At 39.8% G+C, this 25274-nt stretch overlaps 1 protein-coding gene across 1 annotated transcript; it reads left to right on the top strand.

The window, feature by feature from the left end:
- Nucleotides 10679-11371, top strand: LOC107647379. The gene has a single exon (XM_016351457.1). It carries the CDS (start codon nt 10679-10681, stop codon nt 11369-11371), a length of 693 nt encoding a protein of 230 aa, XP_016206943.1.

The following is a 25274-nucleotide window of genomic DNA, read 5'->3' as shown; positions in this document are numbered from 1 at the left end:
ATGCAGAGGGGGAGGGGAGGGAAAATGGTGACGCAGGGGGGGCTAGGGTTTCGCGTGGGTTGGGTTAGTGGATTCAAATCCACGCGGATGCGTGGGTCACGCGAACGCGTGGTTAGGGTGGAAAGGAAATGACGCGAACGCGTCATTGACGCGATCGTGTGAGTGAGGTATAACGAAAGTGACGTGTACGCGAGAGGCACGCGTACGCGTAGCTCAGAATTGTGCTAAACGCACAATTCCAGCGTCTTTTTGGCACAACTCTCTGTTTCCATTGAGGGGACAAGAATTTCCACGCGACGCGTACGCGTCGCCCACGCTTTCGCGTGATGTGTGTGAAGTGAAAGTGACGCGTTCGCGTCGTTGACGCGTACGCGTGGCCCGAATTGTGCCTAACGCATGATAGCCGCACGATTCCAGCCCAACTTTCTGGGCGTTGGATTGTTACATTGATTTCGAATCGACGCCCACGCGTGGCCCATGCGCACGCGTGGCCCATGCGCACGCGTGGGGTGCATTTTTTTTATGCAATATGCAATATGCAGTATACAGAATATAAAATGCAGATGCAGATGTTATGAATAAATCCAGGTACTATAAAAAAATAAAACGAAAAACAAACAAAACGAAATAAAATTAAAATTGAAAAAGGAACGATCATACCATGGTGGGTTGTCTCCCACCTAGCACTTTTGGTTAAAGTCCTTAAGTTGGACATTTTGATGAGCTTCTTGCTATGGTGGCTTATGCTTAAACTCATCCAAAAATCTCCACCAACGTTTACAATTCCAGTATCCTCCGGGGTCCCAAACAAGGCAAGTAAAGCCTTTGAGCAAATTAAAGCAGGTTTTCAGACTCCAGGTGTTGACTATCAGGATAAATTCCAGGATCCCAAACCTCGCTTCTGTACCCATCTTTGTCTTGATCTACATTTTTCCAGCCGGGTAGTGCAGAATTTGAATTCTCACTAAGATGACCAAACATCTTCCGAGACCCATTTAATCAAACTTGAAACCAATCCTTGTACCTCAAATTGAAGCGTGGAGCTTTATTGAATCTTGCATACCAGCTCTGATTGCGAGCTATTTCCCTCTTACTCTTAAAGCTGCAAAGAGCTCTAAGCTGACCATCTGTTTCAAGCAAACCATATTCAAGTGAAAAAGTAAAGATAAAGGCTAAGAATTTTACCCACTTGAAGTTTGTATTGGGTGGTAATGGCTTTGGGATAGGTGTTTCCAGTGATTTTGCAAGCTCTACTCTCTTGTATTGTTCTGTGAATTCTTCCACTTCTTTGCAAACTTCTTTAACAGCAACCACGTCTTGATCAAAGTCTTCGATATCTTTCTCATCACTTAAGTCATAAATTGGAGGTTAAGAAAAGTCTACCTCCACATCCTCTTCATATTCACTTGGGGAAGATTCTTCAGTCTCAAGGAATTCACTTGCGGATGCAAGTTCATTATTAGGAGAACTTGATTCATGATGATAATTACCAAGGGAACTTGCTTCTTGAGCTGTTCCGTCCAATTCTTCATAAGATATATGCTTCTGGGGTTGTGCACTATCCTCCTTAGCATCAATTGAAAACTGCTTGGCGGAATTCTCCACAATTCTTGATTCCCATGGAGGTTCAGCATCTCCTAAGTCTTCAACCAATTCTTCTTCTTCGATAATTACAGCTTCCTCCACTTGTTTCAGTACAAAGTCATACTCCGTACTGTCCATTGGAGATTCGAGTATCTCCTTCATGCTACGTTCTTCATTAGATTGTCCACATGAATCCATGGGGGTTCCTTGAGTATCTGAACATCGGGAAGCTAATCGATTGATCGCTTGATCCAATTGATGAAGGGTTGCATGAAATTTATTCACTGTTTCCTTGAGATGTTCCTGTGATTCTCGGGTTGATGGATATAGACATGGTGCATATGGAAGTGGTGGTTCTTGGGAGTAATTGGATTGGAATTGGGGTGGGTAAGGGTTAGGGTCATATGGAGGTGAATGGTGAGGAGGTAGTTTATAGGTATATGATGGGGCTTGTTGGTAACTACAAGGGGGTCCACCATATTTATCATCTTAATATGCACCTCGGAATGGCTCTTGACCATAGTATACTGGTGGGTATTGGTTGTCACGAAGAGCTCCACCATAACTATTATCTTGGCATGCATTGTAGAATGGTCGTTGTCTATGGTATCTTGGAAGGTGTTGTTGCCGAAAGGGTTTATCAGATCCTTGTGCCTTCTTCCATCTTTGATTGTTTTGACCTTGATGCATGTTCCTGTTATAGCTCCCATTCCTTGTAACAATATCAGAACTAAACTCAAAGCGACGGGGGTGAGAGTTCATAGTAGCTAATAAAAATTAAAAACAAAAATAAAAGCAAATAAACAAGCAAAATAAAATATTTACAATAACCAATAATAAGGCACACAGTTGCAATTCCCCGGCAACGGCGCCATTTTGATGAACTTGAAGATTGATGGTTTAGAATTCACAATAAATTCTCATTGCAAGTATAGTTTCTAAACCAAACAATAATTCTTTCATACAAAAACTTGTTTGTCACTTTAGCAAACCCAATAAAATTGATAACCGAAGTATTGAAACCTCGGGTCATCTTCTCAAGGAATTGCAGGGAAGTATGATTTATTATTGGTTATGGAAATTGTATATTTTTTGGGTTTTTGAAATAAGGAACAAGTAACATCTAAAACCTAAGAGAGAGGAGAGAGCCTCTCTCTCTCTAAAACTACATCTAAAACCTAAAATTGTGTATTATGAATGTTGTATGAATTGTCCTTGTTGATTCCCCCATTCTCTGACTTCTATTCTGTGTTTTTGGACTTGGATTTGGGCCGAAAAAGGGTCCAGAAATTGCTGGGGGCGACTTCTGCAATTTTCTGCACGTAGCGTCCGTCACGCGTGCGCGTGGGTCACGCGTCCACGTCATTTGGAGTTTTTCCTTGTCACGCGTGCGCGTCAGTCACGCAAACGCGTCAGTTGTGTTCTGCTCTAGGTACGCGTCCGCGTCGTCCACGTGTACGCGTCACTGCCATTTCGCGCTAGACACGCGTCCGCGTCGTCCACGCGTATGTGTCGCTGTCTTTTTCTTCAAAACTCCATTTTTGTGCTTTTCTTCCATTTTTGTATATTTCCTTTCTGTCCTCTAAGACATTCCTGCCTTATGAAGCCTGAAAATACTTAACACACAAATCACGGCATCGAATGGTAATAAAGGATAATTAAAAATTAATATTTTTAAAGCATAGAAAACATGTTTTCACATATATCATAAAATAAGGAAGGAATTATGAAACCATGCAAATCTTATTAATAAGTGGGTAAAGAATTGATAAAACCACTTATTTGAGCACAAGCTGAATCATAAAATAGGGGTTTATCACTTCTCATGCTTCTTACTTGCATGCTTTTAACCCTCTTGCATCTAATTGTTATGATATGCTTTCATGATTTTAATTGATGTCCTATATGTATTTTGTCGCGACCATGTATTTAAGACTCTCTCTTTTCCTTTGGCATTTATTATCACTTGGATTTTCTTCCTTCTGGTTTTTAGCTATTTAAATTTGACATTCCTTTTCTTTCTTCCTTTTTCAGGATGGCCACCAAGAAGGGAAAAGAGAAGGCTTCTGACAAGTCACCGGTGAAAAGAGGAACTAAAAGAGCACCGGCTAATACACAACCTTCCACACGAGACAAGCCACCTACTAAGTGTGTAAAGAGGTCTATCCGAATTGATGAAGCGGAAAAGGCATTTCACGCACGGGACTCCGCACGGTTCACTAACCGTTACTGTGAGCGGATGTTCCCGGTCTTAGCAGAGAGAAACTACAATAACGAGCACCTCCTCATCCTTCCGACGCACTTCGTCGACTTTGTGGAGCCACGCATTGAAAGGAGACAGTGGGGATTCTTAAGAAGGCAGCCGCGGGAGGCCAATCTCTCTTGGGTAGTTGAATTCTACTCCAACTTTCACTCGCCTACCTTGCAGTTTGTCTATGTTTGTCAAAAGCATGTCCCTGTCTCCGAAGGCGCCATTCAGAGAGTATTGGATCTTCCACCTAGCCTAGAGGGGTTGGATGCATATCAAGCGGCCCAGTTAGAACGCCAGACACTATTTTATGGTTTATCTTGTGCTAAATTGAGTGGATTTTGACAATCTTTCATACACTTATTCATATAAAATGCATGGTTTTACATTTTCCTTCTTAATTTGGTGCTATGATTGAAAACATGCATCTTTGGCTTTAAATTTGCTATTTTTAATCCTCTCTTATTACCATTCGATGCCGTGATGTGTTTGTTAAGTGTTTTTATGGTTTATAGGGCAGGAATGGCTTAGAGGATGGAAAAAAACATGCAAAAGAGGAAGGAACACAAGAAATTAAGGATTTCATGGGCGAGCAGCGACGCGCACGCGTGGAGCGACGCGTACATGTGACCAGGAGAAAGTTCAGCAATGCGCACGCTTGGAGCGACGCGTACGCGTGAATAGAAAATTGTGTAGCGACGCGTACGCGTGTATTCCGCCACGTGCTGCAGATATCAGAATTCGCTGGGGGCGATTTCTGGGTCCCGTTTTGCCCCAGTTTCAGGCCCAAAAGTCCAGATTAGAGGCAGGGGTGAAGCTGAGACAGAAGACACATTCATTCTCACTTAGTTTTAGTTTTAGTTTTGAAATTTATAGAAAAAACACTACTTCTCCTAGAGTTCTTGGTATTTTCTTAGCTTTGCTTTTGGACTGGATTTGGAAAGAGTTGCTACTACCTTCGATTGAAGTTTCCATCGTTATAGTTTGCTTTTCTATCACTCTACTCTTTTGCTTTCCATTTATTTGCTCTAATTCATGTTTGGATTTTGTTAAGTTGAATTTATTAATACAATGAACAATTTTTATATTTAATTCCATTGCTTGTTAATTTCTTTTAATTAATTGTCAGTCTCAATTTTGCTTTTATAAATTTATTCTAATTACCATGTCTCCTCTTTCTTCTGATTACATGTTTGTGAAAATGGCATTCATGTTTATGATTTAAAACTCCCAACTTGGCTTGGGAGTTGATTAATTGGAAACCCTTGAGTTGGAATACTCAAGTGTTAATATATAATTGGAAATTACTGTCAACTAAATTTTTACTAACTCTAATCCTTCCTTGGGAGGTGATTGGGATTTGTGAATTAGAGCTGGTATTATCTACTTGACTTTACTCTATTAGTTAGAGGATAACTAAGTAGAAGCAATAACCTTTTACTATTATACTTGAGAAAGTCAACAAGGATAGAAACTCCAATTAATCTTCTCCTAGCCAAGGCTTTTTATTTCAAATACACAACATCTCTTGTTAATTGCTCCTGCGTTAATTTCTAGTTATTTATTTTTCCATTTTCAAACTCCAAAAATTACTCAGAAAATTTCTAACCAATAAATTGCACCTTGTGTCAACTCTTTGGGAAATGACCTGTGAATTCTACTCCCAGTTATTTTATTCTAAATTGTGACATCCTTTTAAATTGAGAGTGAAATTTTTATCAGTTAAGAACTGTACTTGCAATGCTGTTTCTATTAAAAATTTCTTAACCGGCAATTTTTTGCCCGTCAATTTTTGTCGCCATTGCCGGAGAGTTGCAACAGTGTGCTAAATTATTGGTTGGTGTAAATATGTTTTTCTTTTATTTTAATTACGTAATTGCATTTTTCTTAGTATATTTTATCACCATGTGCTATATTTTTCTTTTATTGAATGACGCGTTCGTTACCAGATCCGAGCTTAGCTGCATTTGATCCTAAAATTAAGAAGACTCTTTCACGTATTAGGCGAGCTCGGCGTCGGTTAGCCTCTGAGGGTGGTGAAAGGGTTGCACCCAATTCACCAGTCTTATCTGAGGTTGAGTCTGAAGCGTCATTTGAGGAAGAAACAAGTTCCTCTTCTGCAAATTCTATTGATGCCTCTTCTGTTGATTTGAGTGCAGATACTATGGCAGAGCCCAAAAGAATTACGCTTAAGGAAGCGGGGGCTCCGAGTTTTACACTGCAACCATATCAAGCGCGTCATCCGAACTTGACTACTGACTTCAAACTGAAGACTGCTCTGATCAATCTACTGCCTAAGTTCCATGGCTTACCTGTCCAATAGCCTATCAAGCACCTTAGGGATTTTCAGACAGCTTGCTCGACTACTAGGTGGCAGGGTGCTGATGAGGCTGCCGTCTGGTCCCATTCTCTCTTGAGGGAAAGGCAAAGGAGTGGTTCTACACTCAACCAGAAGCTGTTGCTACTAATTGGGATCTACTCAGAAGGAAATTTCTGGACAAGTACTTTCTAGTAGAGGTTACAGATAGACTGAGGAAGGAGATTTCCTGTATCATTCAAGGTGAAACGGAGACTCTTTACGAGTACTGGGAACGCTTCAGGAATCTCCTAGATTTATGTCTCCCACCACAAGATTGACCAGTTGGTGTTGCTTAGCTATTTTAGTCAAGGCATGAAGCCTGGACACAAGACCCTCTTAGATGTTGCGAGTAATGGCACTCTGACTAAGTACAAGACGGTGACAGAAGCGTGGCAACTGATCACCGATCTAGCTGAGTCTACCCGAAATACAAGCCAAAGGACCAGTCATCCTAAAGCTATTGCAGAAGTTTCTACTAGTAGTGAGACCGCTGCTCTCACCAAGACTCTGGGAGAGATGACCAACATACTCAAACAGCTCCAGCTTAATCAACAACAACCTCAACCTCCTCTACAGTAGCCATGTCAATAGTTGGTCCCTTAAAGAGTCTGTGGCATCTGTACTTGCTACTCTCATTACACTGATGAGTGTCCACAACTCCAAGAGGACAACACCTTGGCAACTACCAATGCTTACTACAACCGTCCGAATCAAGGGTACTATCAACAAGGCAGTAATTATAACCAATGTGGTAACTACAATCAAGGTTGGCAAGACAATTCCAACCAAGGATGGAGAGACAATTCCAACCAAGGATGGAGAGATAATTCCAACCAAGAATGGAGGGACAACTACAACCAAGGAGGTAGAGATAATGGTGGAAATCAAAGGTGGAATAATAACTATCAACAAAATCGGAATCAACAGAATCCTCCATACCAAGCACCTCACCAAAGACAAGCCCAAGCACCTCAATTCACCCAACCACAAGCCCCTCAAATCACCTACCCTCCCCCTTCCTCCAACCAAGATGAAACACTATGTTCTATTCTTCAAGGATAAAAAGAGCCTTAAAATTCACTTACCTCTAGCCTTACCGGTCTTACCTACACTTTACAAGCTCTTATAACCCGTATGGAACCACCTCCTACCCCCCAACAGTCAACCTTCAAGCTCCAGTGCACTTCCTTCTCAACCTTTACCCAACACCAAGGGTGAAATCAATGCCATCACTTTGAGGTCCGGCACTACACTGCAAGAGAGGAGTCCCGAGGAGCCAAGCTTAAGAGAAGATATGCAAGTTGAGGATGTGGTAGAGGTAGAAGATGTTGAAGAAGAGGATGAGGTATAAGATGCGGTTGAAGAAGAAGTTGCTCAACCAAGGAGCGGAGTATATATGGAAGATGGTGCTATGAGAGACGCCATTCCCATTTTATTCCCACACCTTGCTAAGAGGACTAAGAAGCAAGTAGAGTTAGACTCCAAGATGGTGGAGATCTTCAAAAAGGTTATGGTAACTATTGCCCTTTTTGATGCTATTCGCCAAGTGCCTAAATATGCTCAGTTTCTAAAAGATTTGTCCATGCATAAGGATAAAATTAATGAGTTAGAAACTATTCCTTTGGGTAGCTCTATTTCTATTTTAATGGGTGCTATACCGGAAAAATGTAGGGATCCCAGTCCATGCGTGGTTACTTGCACTATAGAGGGTGTTCAATTTATTGACTGCATGTATGATTTAGGTGCATGTGTTAGTATTATGCCATTATCTGTATATGATGCCTTGAGGCTCCCACCCTTGAAAAGGTCGGCAGCACGTTTTGTTTTGGCAGATAAGAGTATAATCTCGGTGGTTGACATTGCAGAAGACGTTCTAGTGAGTATTAAGGGGTTAACGTTTCCTGTTGACTTATATATCCTAGAGATGCCCCCTAGTGACTCAGGAAGACCTTCATCCATCTTGCTTGGAAGGCCATTCTTGAAGACTTCGTGGTTCAAGTTGGATGCCTTCTCGGGTACCTATTCTTTTGAGATAGACGGCAGAGCAGTGAGCTTCAACCTAGATGAAGCTATGAAGCACCCACCGGAAGACTACTCCATCTTCCAGTGTGACATTATTGATGAGGTTGTGGCTAAAATTCACCAAGAGACAGTAGAAGAGACGACCATGGAGCAAGGTGCAAGTGTGGGGAAGCCCTCTGAGTATACTGAAGACACCTTGCTACCTCCAATGGTTCTGAATGATCAAGCGCCAAGCCATGAGATGAAAATGGAGTTGAAGCCCCTTCCACCTCACCTCAAGTATGCTTATCTTGAAGAGAATCAACAGCTCCCAGTTATTATTGCAAGGGAACTCACTTCCCAACAAGAGGAGCAGCTGCTTAGTGTGCTGAGAAAACACAAGAAAGCTATTGGGTGGAGTTTGGCAGACATAGTAGGTATAAGCCCTTAAGTCTGTGAGCACCGAATTTTTCTAGAAGAGGGACCAAGACCTATCCGTCAACCTCAAAAGCAGTTGAATCCCACCATTTTAGAAGTTGTGAAGAAGGAAGTGAACAGACTGCTTGAAGCTGACATCATCTATCCAATCTCGGATAGTGAATGGGTCAGTCCAGTACAGGTAGTTCCAAAGAAGTCTGGTGTCACGAGATTGAAGAATGAGCATGGAGAACTCATAGCTACCAGAGTGCAGAATTCCTGGAGGGTGTGCATTGACTACAGGCGCTTGAACCAGGCTACTCACAAGGATCACTACCCACTGCCTTTCATCGATCAAATGCTTGATCGCCTGTCAGGTAAATCACACTACTGTTTTCTAGATGGTTATAATGGCTATTTCAAATCTATATTGCTATAGAAGATCAGGAGAAAACTACTTTTACATGTCCCTTTGGAACGTCTGCATATAAGAGAATGCCTTTTGGCTTATGTAATGCACCGGCTACGTTTCTAAGGTGCATGATCAGTATTTTCTCAAATCTCCTTGAGCACTGTATGGAAGTTTTTATGGATGACTTTAGTGTATATGGTGATTCCTTTGACCTTTGTCTGGATAATTTAGCTAGAGTATTAGAAAACTGTGTTAGTTCAAAACTTGTACTTAATTTTGAAAAATGTCATTTTATGGTAAAGCAAGGTATTGTTCTAGGCCATGTTGTTTCTAATACTGGTATATCTGTTGATCCTGCAAAGGTAGATGTTATTTTTGGTTTACCTTACCCCTCTTCTGTGAGGGAAGTCCGTTCGTTTTTTGGTCATGCAGGTTTCTACTGGCGTTTCATCAAGGACTTCAGTAAGGTTGCACTGCCTTTGTCTCGTCTGCTGCATAAGGATGTAGAGTTTGAGTTGAACGAAGATTGCATGGAGGCATTTGACAAGCTGAAGATTGCCTTGACCCAAGCTCCTATTGTGAGAGGGCCTGACTTGAATAGGCCATTCGAGATCATGTGCGCGCATCAAACTATGTGGTAGGAGCGGCGCTGGCTCAACGCGAAGGTAAGGACCCATATATTATTGCCTATGCCTCTAAGACTTTAGACGATACCCAGTCTAATTATACTACCACTGAAAAAGAACTGTTAGCTATTATTTTTGCTTTGGATAAATTCCGAGCTTATTTACTTGGAACTATGGTGGTAGTATATTCAAACCATGCAGCCTTGAAATATCTGTTGGCTAAGAAAAAGTCAAAACCAAGGTTAATCCGTTGGATATTGTTGTTGCAAGAGTTTGATCTAGAGATCAAAGATAGAAGTGGTTTCCAAAATTTAGTGACGGACCACTTGAGTCACCTAGAACATATTAAAAGCGATTCCACTCCTATCAATGATGTATTTCTACTTGATAGCTTGCAAGCAATATCCAAGGTAGTTCCTTGGTATGCACTTGTAGCTAATTATTTGGTTAGTCGTACCTTTCCTCCGAATTTTACTAAGCATCAAAAGGACAAGCTTAAAAGCGAGTCCAAGTATTATATATGGGATGACCCATATTTGTGGAGATGTGGTGTTGACCAAATAATTAGAAGGTGTGTGCCACAATCTGAATTCCAGTCAATTTTGGAGGCCTGCCACTCTTCTGAGAGTGATGGATACTTTGGCCCTCAAAGAACTGCTAGAAAAATTTTAGACTGTAGATTTTGGTGGCCCACACTTTTTAAGGATGCTAGTATTTTCTGTGACTCTTGCCCCCAATGCCAAAGATTTGGAAATATATCCAAAAGGGATGAGATGCCCCAACAACTTATGTTGTTTTGTGAAATTTTTTATGTTTGGGGTATTGACTTCATGGGTCCATTTCCAAATTCGAATGGTTTCTTATACATTTTGTTAGCTGTTGACTATGTTTCTAAATGGGTGGAAGCAATTCCTACCCGTACTGATGATGCTAACGTTGTTGTTTCTTTTGTTTGAAATAATATTATTTGTCGCTTTGGATCACCATGAGCAATCGTGAGTGATCAAGGCTCTCATTTCTGCAACAAGAGAATGACAAGTCTGCTGAAGAAACAAGGCATTATTCACAAGGTGGCAACGGCTTACCATCCCCAGACCAATGGACAAGCCGAGGTGTCCAATAGAGAGATCAAGCGCATACTCGAGAAGATCGTGAAGCCTCATCGAAAGGATTGGAGTGCTAGACTTGCAGATGCGCTATGGGTTTATCAGACTGCATACAAGACACCTATCGGCATGAGTTCGTTCCGCCTCGTCTACAGAAAGGCTTGTCACCTTCCGGTAGAGGTGGAACACAAAGCTTTTTGGGCTTTGAGAGAATGCAACTTAGGATTGGGAGGAGTCGGAATGGAAAGGAAATTACAGCTACATGAATTGGAGTGCCTTCGACTAGAAGCATATGAGAACTCAAGGCTCTACAAGGAAAAAGTGAAGGCGGTGCATGACAAGAACATCAAGAGAAGAGAGTTTAAAGCTGGGGATTTAGTCCTCCTCTATAACTCAAGGTTGAGATTCATGCCAGACAAGTTGAGATCAAGGTGGGAAGGACCCTATAGGGTGGAAAAGTCTGAGCCATATGGAGTCTCCCACCTGAGTCACTCTTCATGCCCCACATTCTTCAAAGTCAATGGCCACCGGTTGAAGCGATATCATGTAGAGAAGATGAAGAACAACAAGGAGCTGGAGATCTTCTTCTTGAAGGATCCAGCACAAGAAGTGGACTGAGCTTATGGACCGTCCAACTTAAGGACGTTAAAGAAAAGTGTTAGGTTGGAATGGTATGATCTTCCCTTTTTATTAGTTCCATTTCATTCATATTAGTGTTAATTTTCAGTTCTGCATATTTTCCTTTACTTTGCTTTATTTTTATTAAAAAAAAAACGTTCAAACAACGCGTAAGCGTTGATGACGCGTACGCGTCAGATGGAGGTTCAATTTTATGAAAAATGACCCGAGAGTTAGGCTAGAACTGCACAGGAAGGGTGCCTAGCGCACGAGTCAACTCACTCGTACGTGTGGACAACGCGTGTGCGTCACCTGCAAGCGTACGCGTGGATGAAAAATCAGCGTAAAATGGTGTTTTGACCCAAGAGTTGCGCGGGATGGAGGCTAGAGTCGTGCGTCTAGCACAACCAGTAGTCACGCGTATGCGTGACCAACGCCTACGGGTCGCCTTATTTATGCCCACCCACGCGGACGCGTGCGCGACACGTGCACGCATATGCATCGTGTCAATTAACCCAGCGCGCCGCCAGATTCCCTTTTCTCTCATCCCTCTCTTCTTTCTACAATCCTAATTCTTCTTCTTCTTTCTTCTTTATTCTTTCTACTTCTTCCTTCTTTCCTCTCTCCTCCTCTCACCACCACCGGAGACCACCAACTCCGGCAACTACAATTTTTTTTCTTTTCTTCTTCTCTTACCACTCCTCTTCCCCCACTCATCTTCTTCTTAAGATTTCTCTTCTTTCTCTCCTCTACTCCCTATTTTTGCATTTTTATGTTGGTGTTGGAATTTTCTTTGGGTGATTATTTTGCTATATCTTAACTTGTAGATATTATGAGGAGTGCTTTGACAATTGACATTCTATTTTGGGCCTCATACATACTTGGATTAATTACCTTATTTCCTATATTTAATTTGCACATCAAGTTTTTGTGAAAAAGCTCTCATGGCATTTTGATTTCTCTTCTATTTTATTCTTACACTTTAATGCCTCTTTTTCACAACCCTTGCAATCCATGTGTATTGAGTATATTAGTCATTAATTTTCAACATGAAAGTGCTCATTATTTTGTTACATGTGATAATTATTGTTGATATTGATGTTTGAGCCAAGCTTCTCATGCTTCTTACTTGCATGCTTTTAACCCTCTTGCATCTAATTGTTATGATATGCTTTCATGATTTTAATTGATGTCCTATATGCATGTTGTCGCGACCATGTATTTAAGACACTCTCTTTTCCTTTGGCATTCATTATCACTTGGAATTTTTTCCTTCCGATTTTTAGCTATTTAAATTTGACATTCCTTTTCTTTCTTTCTTTTTCAGGATGGCCACCAAGAAGGAAAAAGAGAAGGCTTCTAACAAGTCACCGGTGAAAAGAGGAACTAAAAGAGCACCGGCTAATAGACAACCTTCCACACAGGTCAAGCCACCTACTAAGCGTGTAAAGAGGACTATCCGAATTGATGAAGCGGAAAAGGCATTTCCCGCACGGGACTCCGCATGGTTCATTAACCGTTACTGTGAGCGGATGTTCCCCGTCTTAGCAGAGATAAACTACAATAACGAGCACCTCCTCATCCTTCCGACGCACTTCGTCGACTTTGTAGAGCCATGCATTGAAAGGAGATAGTGGAGATTCTTAAGAAGGCAGCCGCGGAAGGCCAATCTCTCTTGGGTAGTTGAATTCTACTCCAACTTTCCCTGTCTCCAAAGGTGCCATTCAGAGAGTATTGGATCTTCCACCTAGCCCAGAGGGGTTGGATGCATATCAAGCAGCCTAGCTAGAATGCCAGACACAATTTTATGGTTTATCTTGTGCTAAATTGAGTGGATTTTGTCAATCTTTCATACACTTATTCATATAAAATGCATGGTTTTACATTTTTCTTCCTAATTTGGTGCTTTGATTGAAAACATGCCTCTTTGGCTTTAAATTTGCTATTTTTAATCCTCTCTTATTACCATTAGATGCCGTGATGTGTTTGTTAAGTGTTTTCGGGGTTTATAGGACAGGAATGGCTTAGAGGATAGAAAAGAAGCATGCAAAAGAGGAAGGAACACAAGGAATTAAGGATTTCATGGCCGAGCAGCGACGCGCACGCGTGGAGCAATGCCTACGCGTGACCAGGAGAAAGTTCAGCAACGCGCACGCATGGAGCGACGCGTACGCGTGAATAGAAAATTGTGCAGCGACACGTACGCGTGATATTCCGCCACGTGCTGCAAATATCAGAATTCACTGGGGGCGATTTCTAGGCCCCGTTTTGCCCCAATTTCAGGCCCAAAAGTCCAGATTAGAGGCAGGGGTGAAGTTGAGACAGAAGACACATTCATTCTCACTTAGTTTTAGTTTTAGTTTTGAAATTTATAGAAAGAAACACTACTTCTCCTAGGGTTCTTGGTATTTTCTTAGCTTTGCTTTTGGACTGGATTTGGAGAGAGTTGCTACTACCTTCGATTGAAGTTTCCATCGTTATAGTTTGCTTTTCTACCACTCTACTCTTTTGCTTTTCATTTAGTTGCTCCAATTCATGTTTGGATTTTGTTAAGTTGAATTTATTGATACAATGAAGCATTTTTATATTTAATTCCATTGCTTGTTAATTTCTTTTAATTAATTGTCAGTCCCAATTTTGCTTTTATAAATTTATTCTAATTACCATGTCTCCTCTTTCTTCTGATTACATGTTTGTGAAAATGGCATTCATGTTTATGATTTAAAACTCCCAACTTGGCTTGGGAGTTGATTAATTGAAAACCCTTGAGTTGGAATACTCAAGTGTTAATATGTAATTGGAAATTGCTGTCAACTGAATTTTTACTAACTCTAATCCTTCCTTGGAAGGTGATTGGGACTTGTGAATTAGAGCTGGTATTACCTACTTGACTTTACTCTATTAGTTAGAGGATAACTAAGTAGAAGCAATAACCTTTTACTATTATACTTGAGAAAGTCAACAAGGATAGAAACTCAAATTAATCTTCTCCTAGCCAAGGCTTTTTATTTCAAATACACAACATCTCTTGTTAATGGCTCCTTGCGTTAATTTCTAGTTATTTATTTTTCCATTTTCAAACTCCAAAATTTACTCAGAAAATTCCTATCCAATAAATTACAGCTTGTGTCAACTCTTTGGGAAATGACCTGGGAATTCTACTCCCAGTTATTTTATTTTAAATTGTGACATCCTTTTAAATTGAGAGTGGAAAATTCATCGGTTAAGAACTGTACTTGCAACGTTATTTCTATTAAAAATTTCTTAACCGGCAATTTTCCGCCCGTCATGCTGGTACGGAATTTTAACCCACAAACTAACCGGCAAGTGCACCGGGTCGTACCAAGTAATACCTCAGGTGAGTGAGGGTCGATCCCACAAGGATTGATAGACTAAGCAACAATGGTTAAGTGATTTACTTAGTTAGACTAACAGAAAATGGTGTTTGAGAACTCAGAAGCATGAAACAGTAAATTCAGAAAAATAATAAAGCAAGCAGTAAACAGGTTGTGAAATATGTATAGAGAAACAGTTAAGGCTTCAGAGATATCTATTTTCCGGATTGACTTTTCTTACTAACTATTTTAATTATGCAAGATTCAATTCATGGCAAACTATATATGACTAAGCCCTAATTGCTTAGACCTTCTTAGTCTACTCTAACTTTCATCAACTGCCAATTCCTTGGTCACTCAATTCCAATTAGAGGATAAAGTTCAATTCTAGTTTATGTGCCACAGAAATCCTAATTACCCAAATATAAGAGGATTATATGTCACGTATCCCGTTAAGTCCAGATAATTAGAAATTTAGGAGAATATGTTTTCAAGCTGTTATTCAAGTAAAGAGCTTTTCCAAGTTATACAAGAACTCAATTAGAAAGAGGGTCATACTTCTGTTCCACCCAAATTCATAAGATAAAGAACGAAAACAATTCTTGAAATATAAATCAGTACATGAATTAAAATAGAAAAATAATATTATCAATCTATACAATAGACAAAGCTCCTAACCTTAACAATGGAGGTTTAGTTGCTCATAGTTCAGAGAGAAAATAAGGATTCTGAAAAACTCTAAATTGCGGAATGAGGTAGAGGAGAGGAGAGAAGAGCCCCAAGGGCTGATTCTTTTCCCTTTTATATCTAATCCTAATTAATGTAAAATATATTTTCTAAAACTAAAATAATATCTTTTCCTAATTATAAATAAAATAAAATTAAATCAAAATTCATTAAACTTTCTGCGCAGCGTTGTACGAGGGATCATTGGATTCGTTCAGGTCCACGCTGAACTTGAAAATCCTCAAGTTCAGCGTGGATGAGGTGCAGTTCTTCCTTTGGAGCTTTGGATCCACGCTTATCTTGGAAATTCTCAAGTTCAGCGTGGAATGGTTAGTACGCGTTCCTGGGAGCTTTCAAGTTTCACGCTGAACTTGGCAGGGTCCAAGTTCAACGTGGAGGAGACAGAGGTTGATGGAGAAGAAGTATGCACTATTATATATCGTTGGAAATCCCTGGAAGTTAGCTTTCTAATACCGCTAGAATCACGTCAATTGAACCTCTGTAGCTCAAGTTATTACTGTTTGAGTGCAAGGAGGTCAGGATTGACAGCATCATTCGCTTTCTCCCTTTTCTACTACAAAACTTCGTCAAATCCATCCAAATGCTACCTGAAATAAATAGAATTGTGCACAACTCAAAGTAGCATCCATAGTGGCTAAAAGATATTTAAATTTTGATTAAACTTAGAAATTCAAGTGCAAATTCACAAGGAAAAGATAGATAAGATACTCACGCATCACAACACCAAACTTGAATTGTTGCTTGTCCTCAAGCAACCAAAATTAGTACATGATCAAGATGTGAATTTGCATGAGAAGTGGGAGTTCAGTTATGGTCATGTCTCTCCTTAAAGTGGGGTTTATCTTCTACAATTCTGAACAGTTCTGGCATCTCACTCTCCTTTGAATCAGAGGACTATCACTGTCATTCGGAATTAGAATCCAGATTATATTATGAATTCTCTGATCTTTCTACTTCAGTTTAATCCTTGAACACAGCAAATTTCCTTTAATTCTCTTTTCTTTGGTGCTTTGCACCTTGAGCCAAGCCTTGACTTTAAATATTTTGTCTTAAGCTTCACTTGACACAAAAACACCACAAGCACTTAACTGGGGAACTCTCTTTAAGTTCTGATTTTTCTCCACTTTATTTGATTTTTTTTTCTTTTCAATTACTCCCAAACAGTGGTGCTCAAAGCCTTTGGCATACTCCGTTAATTGCATTTGATCTCGACTCTAAATGTTTTGTCTCAAGAATTACTTGACACAAGAACACCACAAGCATATGACTAGGGAAACAACTCTTTGAGCTTTTAATCATGTCTGACCTCCCTAGTCATTGATGCTCAGAGTCTTGGACCTTGCTCTTATGCTTATCTTGCTGTCTCTTTTGCTTCAAGGATTAAATTTTTGTTTATTTCAGAGAAGTCATAATAATTCTCTAAATTCTTGTTCCTTATACATCAACATCCTTTGATTCAAATTCAAATATGCACTGTTCATGTCATTCATTCATAATCACAAATAATACTACCACATTTAAGTAAATAAGACTACTCTTAAATATTAACTCAATTTCTCATGCAATACATTCCTTCTTTTTTTTTTCTTTTGATTTCAAACTCGGTGAGCAATACATGAGACACCTTTTCAGAATAAAAATCAAATATCAAAATAAACAGTAAATTAAACTAGAACCTAGGAATTGAAATAACAAATGATCATGCAATAACTAAAACAAAACAACAGAAAATTGGAACATAACATAGTAAGAACGGGAAGGAATATAGAATGAAAGGAACTCAACCACCTCAGTTATGCTAGTGGCCGTTTCATTCTTCAGGTTGTGCTCTTTCTAGAAGATGATTCGCCTCCCTTCGTAAGTTCGAACATTTAGAATTCGTGCAAATTCAGACCATTCCTTTGTTCTTTGAAAACCTTCTGTATCCCTGATAGAGTTGAATCGAAATTCCTTTTATGAAAAAAAGAGTTACGGAGATGGCTTTGATGTGTTGGAGACCAAAATCCGAAAGTCACTATTTATATTTGAGTGTCACACCGATTAAACCCGAAAGACCAAATAAAATAGTATCTCTGGTTTTATTCTCATTTAATTCTAAATAAAAAATAATAATGACTTATTTAATTCAGCATTTATGATAATAAATGAGATGACCATTATATAAGTCATTTAATGTAAAATAACTTAATTTACGATTATAATTAATATATGTATTGCCCATAAATAGATTAGGAAATAATAATTTCGTAACAAAATAATCATTCAATTTGAATTACAATTAATTGATTGATAGAAATTATAATAAATTGTATGATATTTAAAAAATTAACCAAATCAATTAGTTGATATAATTAATTTATTATAATAAAATAAATTTAATGAATTAAAAGAAATAAATCGAAAAACATCATCAGAAACATGTTACGATAGTTTTATCATTAAGTGCAGAAATTTAATTTTTACATAATAGAATAGATATTTACAGATTATTATATTAAACACAGACTAAAAAAATACACTAAACAAAATAAAAGTATCAATGGTAAAATATAACCTAAAAGATTACTTAAATTCAAAAAGAACCTGTGATGAATTATAATAAATCTATATATGAGAAGTAAAAGTAAAATAACAATGTATATATTAATTGTGAATCACAGAAAGAAGACAACATACATACATACATACATACATACATACATACATATATGAATTGAAGTACACATGACAAAATAGAATATTACAAAACAAAATTATAGTAAGATTATTTAAAAATAACATAAAAATCACACTTTTTTTGTTAATCAAAAGCTAAAATAAAAAAAAGTGTGCGTCTAATAATAAGCAATTAAAATAAAAAAATTTTAAAAATATAAAAAAATGAAATTTATAAATAAAGATAAAAGAAACAAAAATTCAATAAATTACAAAAATTATACCTAAACACGAGAGGTGTTTTGGTTGAATATTGATATTTGAAGTGTATTACAGTATTGTGGAACTCATTCAACACGCCCCCACGTGTTGGCCAATATGCTGCCACGTGTTGCACCACGCCCCCACGTGTTGGCCAAGATGTTGCCACGTGTTCAACACGCCCCCACGTGTTGGCCAGGATGTTGCCACGTGTCCAACACGCCCCACGTGTTGCACCACGCCCCCACGTGTTGACCTTTTTACCTACAAAATCCACCCATCTGTAATTACACCAAATAATCCCATTTCCCAAAAAAACACCAATATTTCTTCCATATAGGGGTAGCTGAAAAAGGAAGAGGATCAGGGGATTTGGTAATGTAATCTGATTCCACGCTGAACTCGATGAGAGATAAGTTCAGCGCCGCAGCCTCCGAATGCATGCGTTTCTCTCCACGCTGAACTTGCAAAGGATTAAGGTCGGCGAGAATTTTTGCTTGATTTTGTTCCTTGTTACGTCGTTCTCCACGCTGAATTTGGAATTTCCAAGTTTAACGTGGGTCTTCAAGCATTTTTACCCACTTTATGTCGTATGCCACGCTGAACTTAGAATTTTTCAAGTTCAGCGTGGACTTGGCAGAGGCTCCCTTCCAATTTGCACGCATATGCCACGTTGAACTTGAAAAATTCCAAATTCAGCGTGGAACTGGCAGACCCAACATTTTCCAGAGTGTTCCAAATTTTTCTAAGTGTCCGGTTTCTATTGTAAAAATTATGCATGATCAAAACAAAAGTAAAACAAAGAAAAACAGTAAAAACTCAATAAAAATCAAATAAATAAGAAAATCACTACTACGAAAAATAACTAAGGATACGAAATTATCGGGTTGCCTCCCGACAAGCGCTTATTTACCGTCACTTGCTTGACGGTCAGCTCCTCTAAGGAGGAGGATCATAGGGGCTCAGTTCTTTAACCCTTACTTTGAACTTCTTTCCTGTGTCTCCATAAAGTAGCTCAATATGCTCTAGAGAGAGGATTCTGTTTACTGTATAAGTTCGCACTGGATTGCTAGTCAACACCACCTTCATTCCTGGGGAGAAACCTTCAGTGGGGATCTTTTTGTTTCTCCATCTCCTGGGTATTTTCTTCTTTTTGGGAACCTCCTCCTTGGTGGATAATGCATTCCCAACACCAAACTTAGGTTTGATGTCAGGAGGAATTTTATTGATTGTCACCAAAGGAGGGTTGAGTTGCAGATTCTGCTGTCCGTCATCAGGGGATTGTTGAAGGTTTGGATCAATAAGCTCAGTCTGCATGCACCTCTCTTCTTCACCTATTGAATGTATATCCTTGAAGACATGAAAGACAAGTTGCTCATTATGCACTCTAAGCACTAATTCACCCACTTCTACATCAATCAGAGCTCTTCAAGTGGCTAGGAATGGTCTTCCTAGAATTATAGAGGCGTTCTCATCCTCCCTTGTATCAAGAACCACAAAATCTACTGGGAGGAAGAACTTACCCACTTTGACTAAGATATTCTCCACTAATCCGTATGCAGGCTTCATAGATTTGTCCGCCATCTGTAATGCTATCTTCGTGGGTTGTGCCTCTTGAATTCGCAGCTTCTTCATCACAGACAAGGACATTAAATTGATGCTTGCTCCCAGATCACATAACGCTTTCTCAAAGGTTGTGCTCCCAATGGTGCATGGAATTTGAAAGCTCCCTGGATCTGGCATCTTCTTTGGTAAGTGATTCTGAATGATGGTACTGCATTCTTTAGTCAAGACCACTGTCTCATCTCCCTTTAAAGGCTTCTTCTTTGACAACAACTCCTTCATGAACTTGACATAAATAGGCATTTGCTCCAAAACCTCAGCAAAAGGAATATTGATTTGCAACTTTCTGAAGACTTCCAAGAACTTTGAAAACTGCTTGTCCTTGGTCTCCTTTTGAAGTCTCTGAGGATATGGCATTTTAGGCTTGTACTCAGGAGCCTTTGGCAATGTAGGATAAGTGTCAAGAGAGTCTGAAAATGGGTTGTCTGCACGCTTTGGAGGGACATGCTCTACTTCTTCCTTCTACTCCTCTGGAGCTTCTTTTTCAACGGGCTTCTCACTAAATTGTGCTTCCATACTCGCCACTTGTCCATCTATCAAGGTGATAGCCTTGCATTCCTCTCTTGGATTTGGAATTGTGTTACCAGGAAGGCTATTAGTGGTCCTCTGATCAATTTCATTAACTCTTGTGGCTATTTGACCCATCTAAATTTCCAAATTCTTGATTGATGCTCTGGTTTCCTGCACAAAACTTTTCATCATCTCCCAATTAGCATCTTCTTGGGATTTAGAGTTTGCCTGCTGAGGTGATTGTTGCTGCTGAGACTGAAATTGGCGGTTATTGTAATTGTTCTGTTGGAAGCCGCCCTGAGAATTATTGTTGAAGTTCTAAGGTCTCTGAGGTTGGTCTCTCCACCCAAAATTTGGGTGATTTCTCCACCCTTGATTGTAAGTTTGAGAATAGGGATCATTATTGGGATTTCTAGGAGCACTCCCCATGTAATTAGGGGTGTGCATGGTTCAGTTTTTCTATGAACTGAACTGAAACTGCACTAAACCATTTTAAATGGTTTAGAAACTGAACCAAACTGATTTGTCACATATGAAACTGGTTCTAAACCAGTTTATAATACAGTGCACCAGTTTAAACTAGTTCATAAAAATAAAATTGGTTTTAATTAAAAAAATCAGTTTAAACTGGTTTATAGGCTAAAACTAGTTTTCACACTCCCCTCTCTCTCCCACACTCTCTCTCTCTCCTCTCTCTCCCTCCCTCCCCCTCTCTCTCTCTCTCTCTCTCTCTCTCTCCTTTCCCTCTTCCGCTCTCTCTCTTCTTCCCTCCCCCCTCTCTCTCTCTCTTTCTCTCTCTCTCTCTCTCTATCTCCTTCTCTCCCTCTCTCTCCTTTCTCTTTTTTTCTCTCTCTTCTTCTCTCCCTCTCTCCCCCTCCTTTATCTCTCTCCCTCCTCTCTATTTTCCTTTTCCCTCACTCTCCCCCTTTCCCTCTTTCTCCCCTTCCATCTCTTTGTCTTCCTCTCTCTCTCTCCCTCTCTCTCTCCCTCTCTCCCTCTTCTCTCTCCCTCTCTCTTTTTCCCTCCCTTTTTTCCCTCTCTATCCCTTTCTCTCATTCTCTCTCTCCCATATCCCTCTTCCTCTCTCTCTTTCCTTTCTTCTCCCCTTTCTCTCTCTCTCCGTCCTCTCTCTTTCTCTATCTCCGTCCTCTCTCCCTCTCTCTCCCCGTCCTCTCTCCCTCCTCTCTCTCTCTCTCTCCCTTTCTCTCATTCCCCTCTTCCTCTCTTTCTCTTCTTTGCTCCCTCTCTCTCTCTCCTCTCTCTTCCTCTTCTCTCTCGCTCCCCTTCTTTCTCCCCCTCTCTCTCTTTGTCTTCCTCTCTCTCTCTGCCTTTTCCTTTTCTCTCTCTCCCCCTCTCTCTCTTTATCTCCATCTCTCCCCCTCCTTTCTCTCTCTCTCTCCCTCTGCCCCTCTTTCTTCCCCTCCCCTTTCTTTCTCTCTCCCTTTTCTCCCTCTCTATCCCTTTCACTCATTTCTCTCTCTCTCTCCCCTATCCCTCTCTCTCTGTGTCTCTCTCCCCTTTCTCTCTCTTTCTCTTTCTCCCTCTCTCCTCTCTGTCTCTCAATTTCTCTCCCTCTCTCTCTTTCTCTCTCTCCTCCTCCTCCTTCTCTCACTCCTCTTTTCCTATCTTTCCTCCTCCTCTCTTTTTTTCTCTTCTATCTCTCTCTTATTTTGGAGAAAAGAGGGGGAGAAAAGAGGGGGAGAAAGAGAAGGGAGATATAGAGTGAGAAAATGCTGAGAGAGAAAGAGAAAAGAGAGAAAGAAAGGAGAGAAAGAGAATAAGGAGAGAGAGAGAGAGAGAGAGAGAGAAAGGAGAAGAAAGAGAGAGAAAAGAAAAGAGAAAGAAGGGAAGGAGAGCGAGAGAAAAGGATAGAGAAAGAAGGGAAGGAGAGAGAGAGGAATAGGAGAGAGAAAGAAAAAAGAGAAAAAATGAGAGAGAGAGAGAAAAGAGGAAGAGAAAGGGGAGGGGGAGAGAGGACGGAGAGGAGAGAAACAAAAGGGGAAAGAGAAAAAAGAGGAAGAGAGAGAGAAGGGGGAAGGGAGGGAGAGAGAGAGAGAGGAAGAAAGAGGGGAGGAGGAGAGCGAGAGAGGAGGGAGAGGAGAGAGAGAAAAAGGGGGAGAGAGAGAGGAAGAGAGAGAAGAAGGAAGGGGAGGGAGAGGGAGAGAGAGAGGAGGGAGAGGAAAGAGAGGGGAAAGAAGGGAGAGGGAGAGGGGGAAAAGGAGAGAGAGCGAGAGAGAGAGAGAGAGAGAAGGGAGAGAAGGAAGAAAGGGAAAAGAGAGAGAGAGAAAGGAGAGAGGAGGGGGAGAAAGAGGAGAAGAAGAGAGAGGGGAAGAAAAAGGAGAGGGAGAGAGAGAGGAGGGAGAGGAAAGAGAGGGGAAAGAAGGGAGAGGGAGAGGGGGAAAAGGAGAGAGAGCGAGAGAGAGAGAGAGAGAGAAGGGAGAGAAGGAAGAAAGGGAAAAGAGAGAGAGAGAAAGGAGAGAGGAGGGGGAGAAAGAGGAGAAGAAGAGAGAGGGGAAGAAAAAGGAGAGGGAGAGAGAGAGGAGGGAGAGGAAAGAGAGGGGAAAGAAGGGAGAGGGAGAGGGGGAAAAGGAGAGAGAGCGAGAGAGAGAGAGAGAGAGTGTGTGTGTGTGAAGGGAGAAAGAGAAAAAAAGAGTATGTAAAATTAATTTTGGAGTTTAAATAAAACCAGTTTTAATTTGGTTTAAAACTAAACTGAACCATAAAAACTGGTTTTTTATAAACTGGTTTTTCATACAAACTATGGTTTCAGTTCAGTTTCAATTCAGTTCAGTGAAACCAGTTTTTTTGCACACCCCTACATGTAATTGACCTGTTCAGAAGGGGATTGAGTATAATCATAATTATTATTTTGCACAAAATTACCTGCCATGTCATAGGAGGCCTCTTGAGGTGGATTTTGGGTGTTGATAGCTGAGACTTGCAGGCCACCCATCTGCTGAGTAAGTAGATTTATTTGCTGAGACATAAGCTTGTTCTGAGCAAGAAGAGCATTAACAACTTCCGCTTCCAACACGCCTCTCTTCTGAGAGATCTCAGAGTTCACAGGATTCCTGTTAGATGAGTATAAATATTGGTTGCTAGCAACTAATTCAATCAGTTCAATAGTCTCCTCTGGTGTCTTCTTCTTGTGTAGTGAACCACCTGCAGAGGTATCTAAGCTCATCTTGGACATCTCACCCAAGCCTTCATAAAAGATGTCCAGTTGGGTCCATTTGGAGAACATGTTTGGAGGGCATTGCCTAGTCAGTAGCTTGTATCTCTCCCAAGCTTCATAAAGAGTTTCACCCTCCTTCTGCCTGAAGGTATGAACCTTCAACCTAAGCTTAGTCAGCTTCTTTGGTGGGAAAAATTTAGTGAGAAACTCAGTAACAACCTTTTCTCAAGTATTCAGACTCTCCTTTGGTTGGGAATCTAGCCATAGCTTTGCTTTATCCCTCAGAGCAAACGGAAAAAGCATGAGTCTGTACACCTCTGGGTTTACTCCATTTGTCTTCACAGTATCACATATCTGTAGAAAATCAGATATAAATTGATTTAGATCCTCATGAGGAAGTCCATGATACTGGTAGTTTTGTTGCACCAGGGTGACCAATTGTGGCTTCAACTCGAAGTTGCTTGTAGCTATAGGAGGCACCACAATACTTTTTCCATAAAGATCTGCAGTAGGAGCAGAGTAAGAGCCAAGCACTCTCCTTTGTTCTTCATTCCCATTCGGATTTGCCACATTGGCATTAACAGCAGCATTATTATCCATAGTGGATTCTGTAGCCTTGTAAAGTCTTGCTTGCTGTAAACGCCGCCTGAAAATTCTTTCAGGTTCAGGATCAAAGTCTAGGAGATGTTCTTTGTCTCTGTTCCTGCGCATACACAAATAGAAGACAAGAAAAGATGGAACTCTCTACGCAGAGTGTAGAGAAGTCCTATGAGGTAACCTGTGTAAAATAATAAAATAAAAGTACTAAATAAAATAAATAAATAAATTTCGAAAATTATAAGTAGAATTAAGACAGAAAAATTCGAAAGTAACCAGAAAAATAAACAGGAACAATTAAAATAAAAATAAATAGAGGACACCAAACTTAATTTCAGAAATTAAGAAAAATACTAGTGCTATTTATTTATTTATTTAAATTTTTTTAAAAAAAAATTAAAGACAAAAATAAAATAGAACTAATAGTTTTTGAAAATTAAAGACAAAAATAAAACAAAATTAATAAAGTATAAAAAAAATAATGGAAGGAAACAAAAACGAAAATAAAAGAAAATGAAAATAAAATAAAAATGAAATAAAAAAAATTAAAACGGACGAAAGGAAAAAAATTTAAAAGCAAAAAAGGGATAAACGAACAGGAGGGGGGACGAACGAACTTCACGAAAAAAAAATTTACAGGAAGGAAAATAAATAAAAACGAAAAATAAAAATTAATAATAATAAAATAAAACTAATTAAAAGAAAAATTATTTATTCTAAGAAATTAAACAATGAGTAGTTGTCAATCACAATCAATCCCTGGCAACGGCGCCAAAAACTTGGTGCGGAACTTATAACCCACAAACTAATCGACAAGTGCACTGGGTCATACTAAGTAATACCTCAGGTGAGTGAGGGTCAATCCCACGAGGATTGATGGACTAAGCAACAACGGTTAAGTGATTTACTTAGTTAGACTAACAGAAAATGGTGTTTGAGAACTCAGAAGCATGAAACAGTAAATTCAGAAAATTAATAAAGCAAGCAGTAAACAGGTTGT

This window comes from Arachis ipaensis, chromosome B06 (assembly GCF_000816755.2).
Source record: "Arachis ipaensis cultivar K30076 chromosome B06, Araip1.1, whole genome shotgun sequence".
Lineage (NCBI taxonomy): Eukaryota > Viridiplantae > Streptophyta > Magnoliopsida > Fabales > Fabaceae > Arachis > Arachis ipaensis.
The sequence above is the reverse complement of the archived record's forward strand: the minus strand, read 5'-3'. Positions and strand labels throughout refer to the sequence as shown.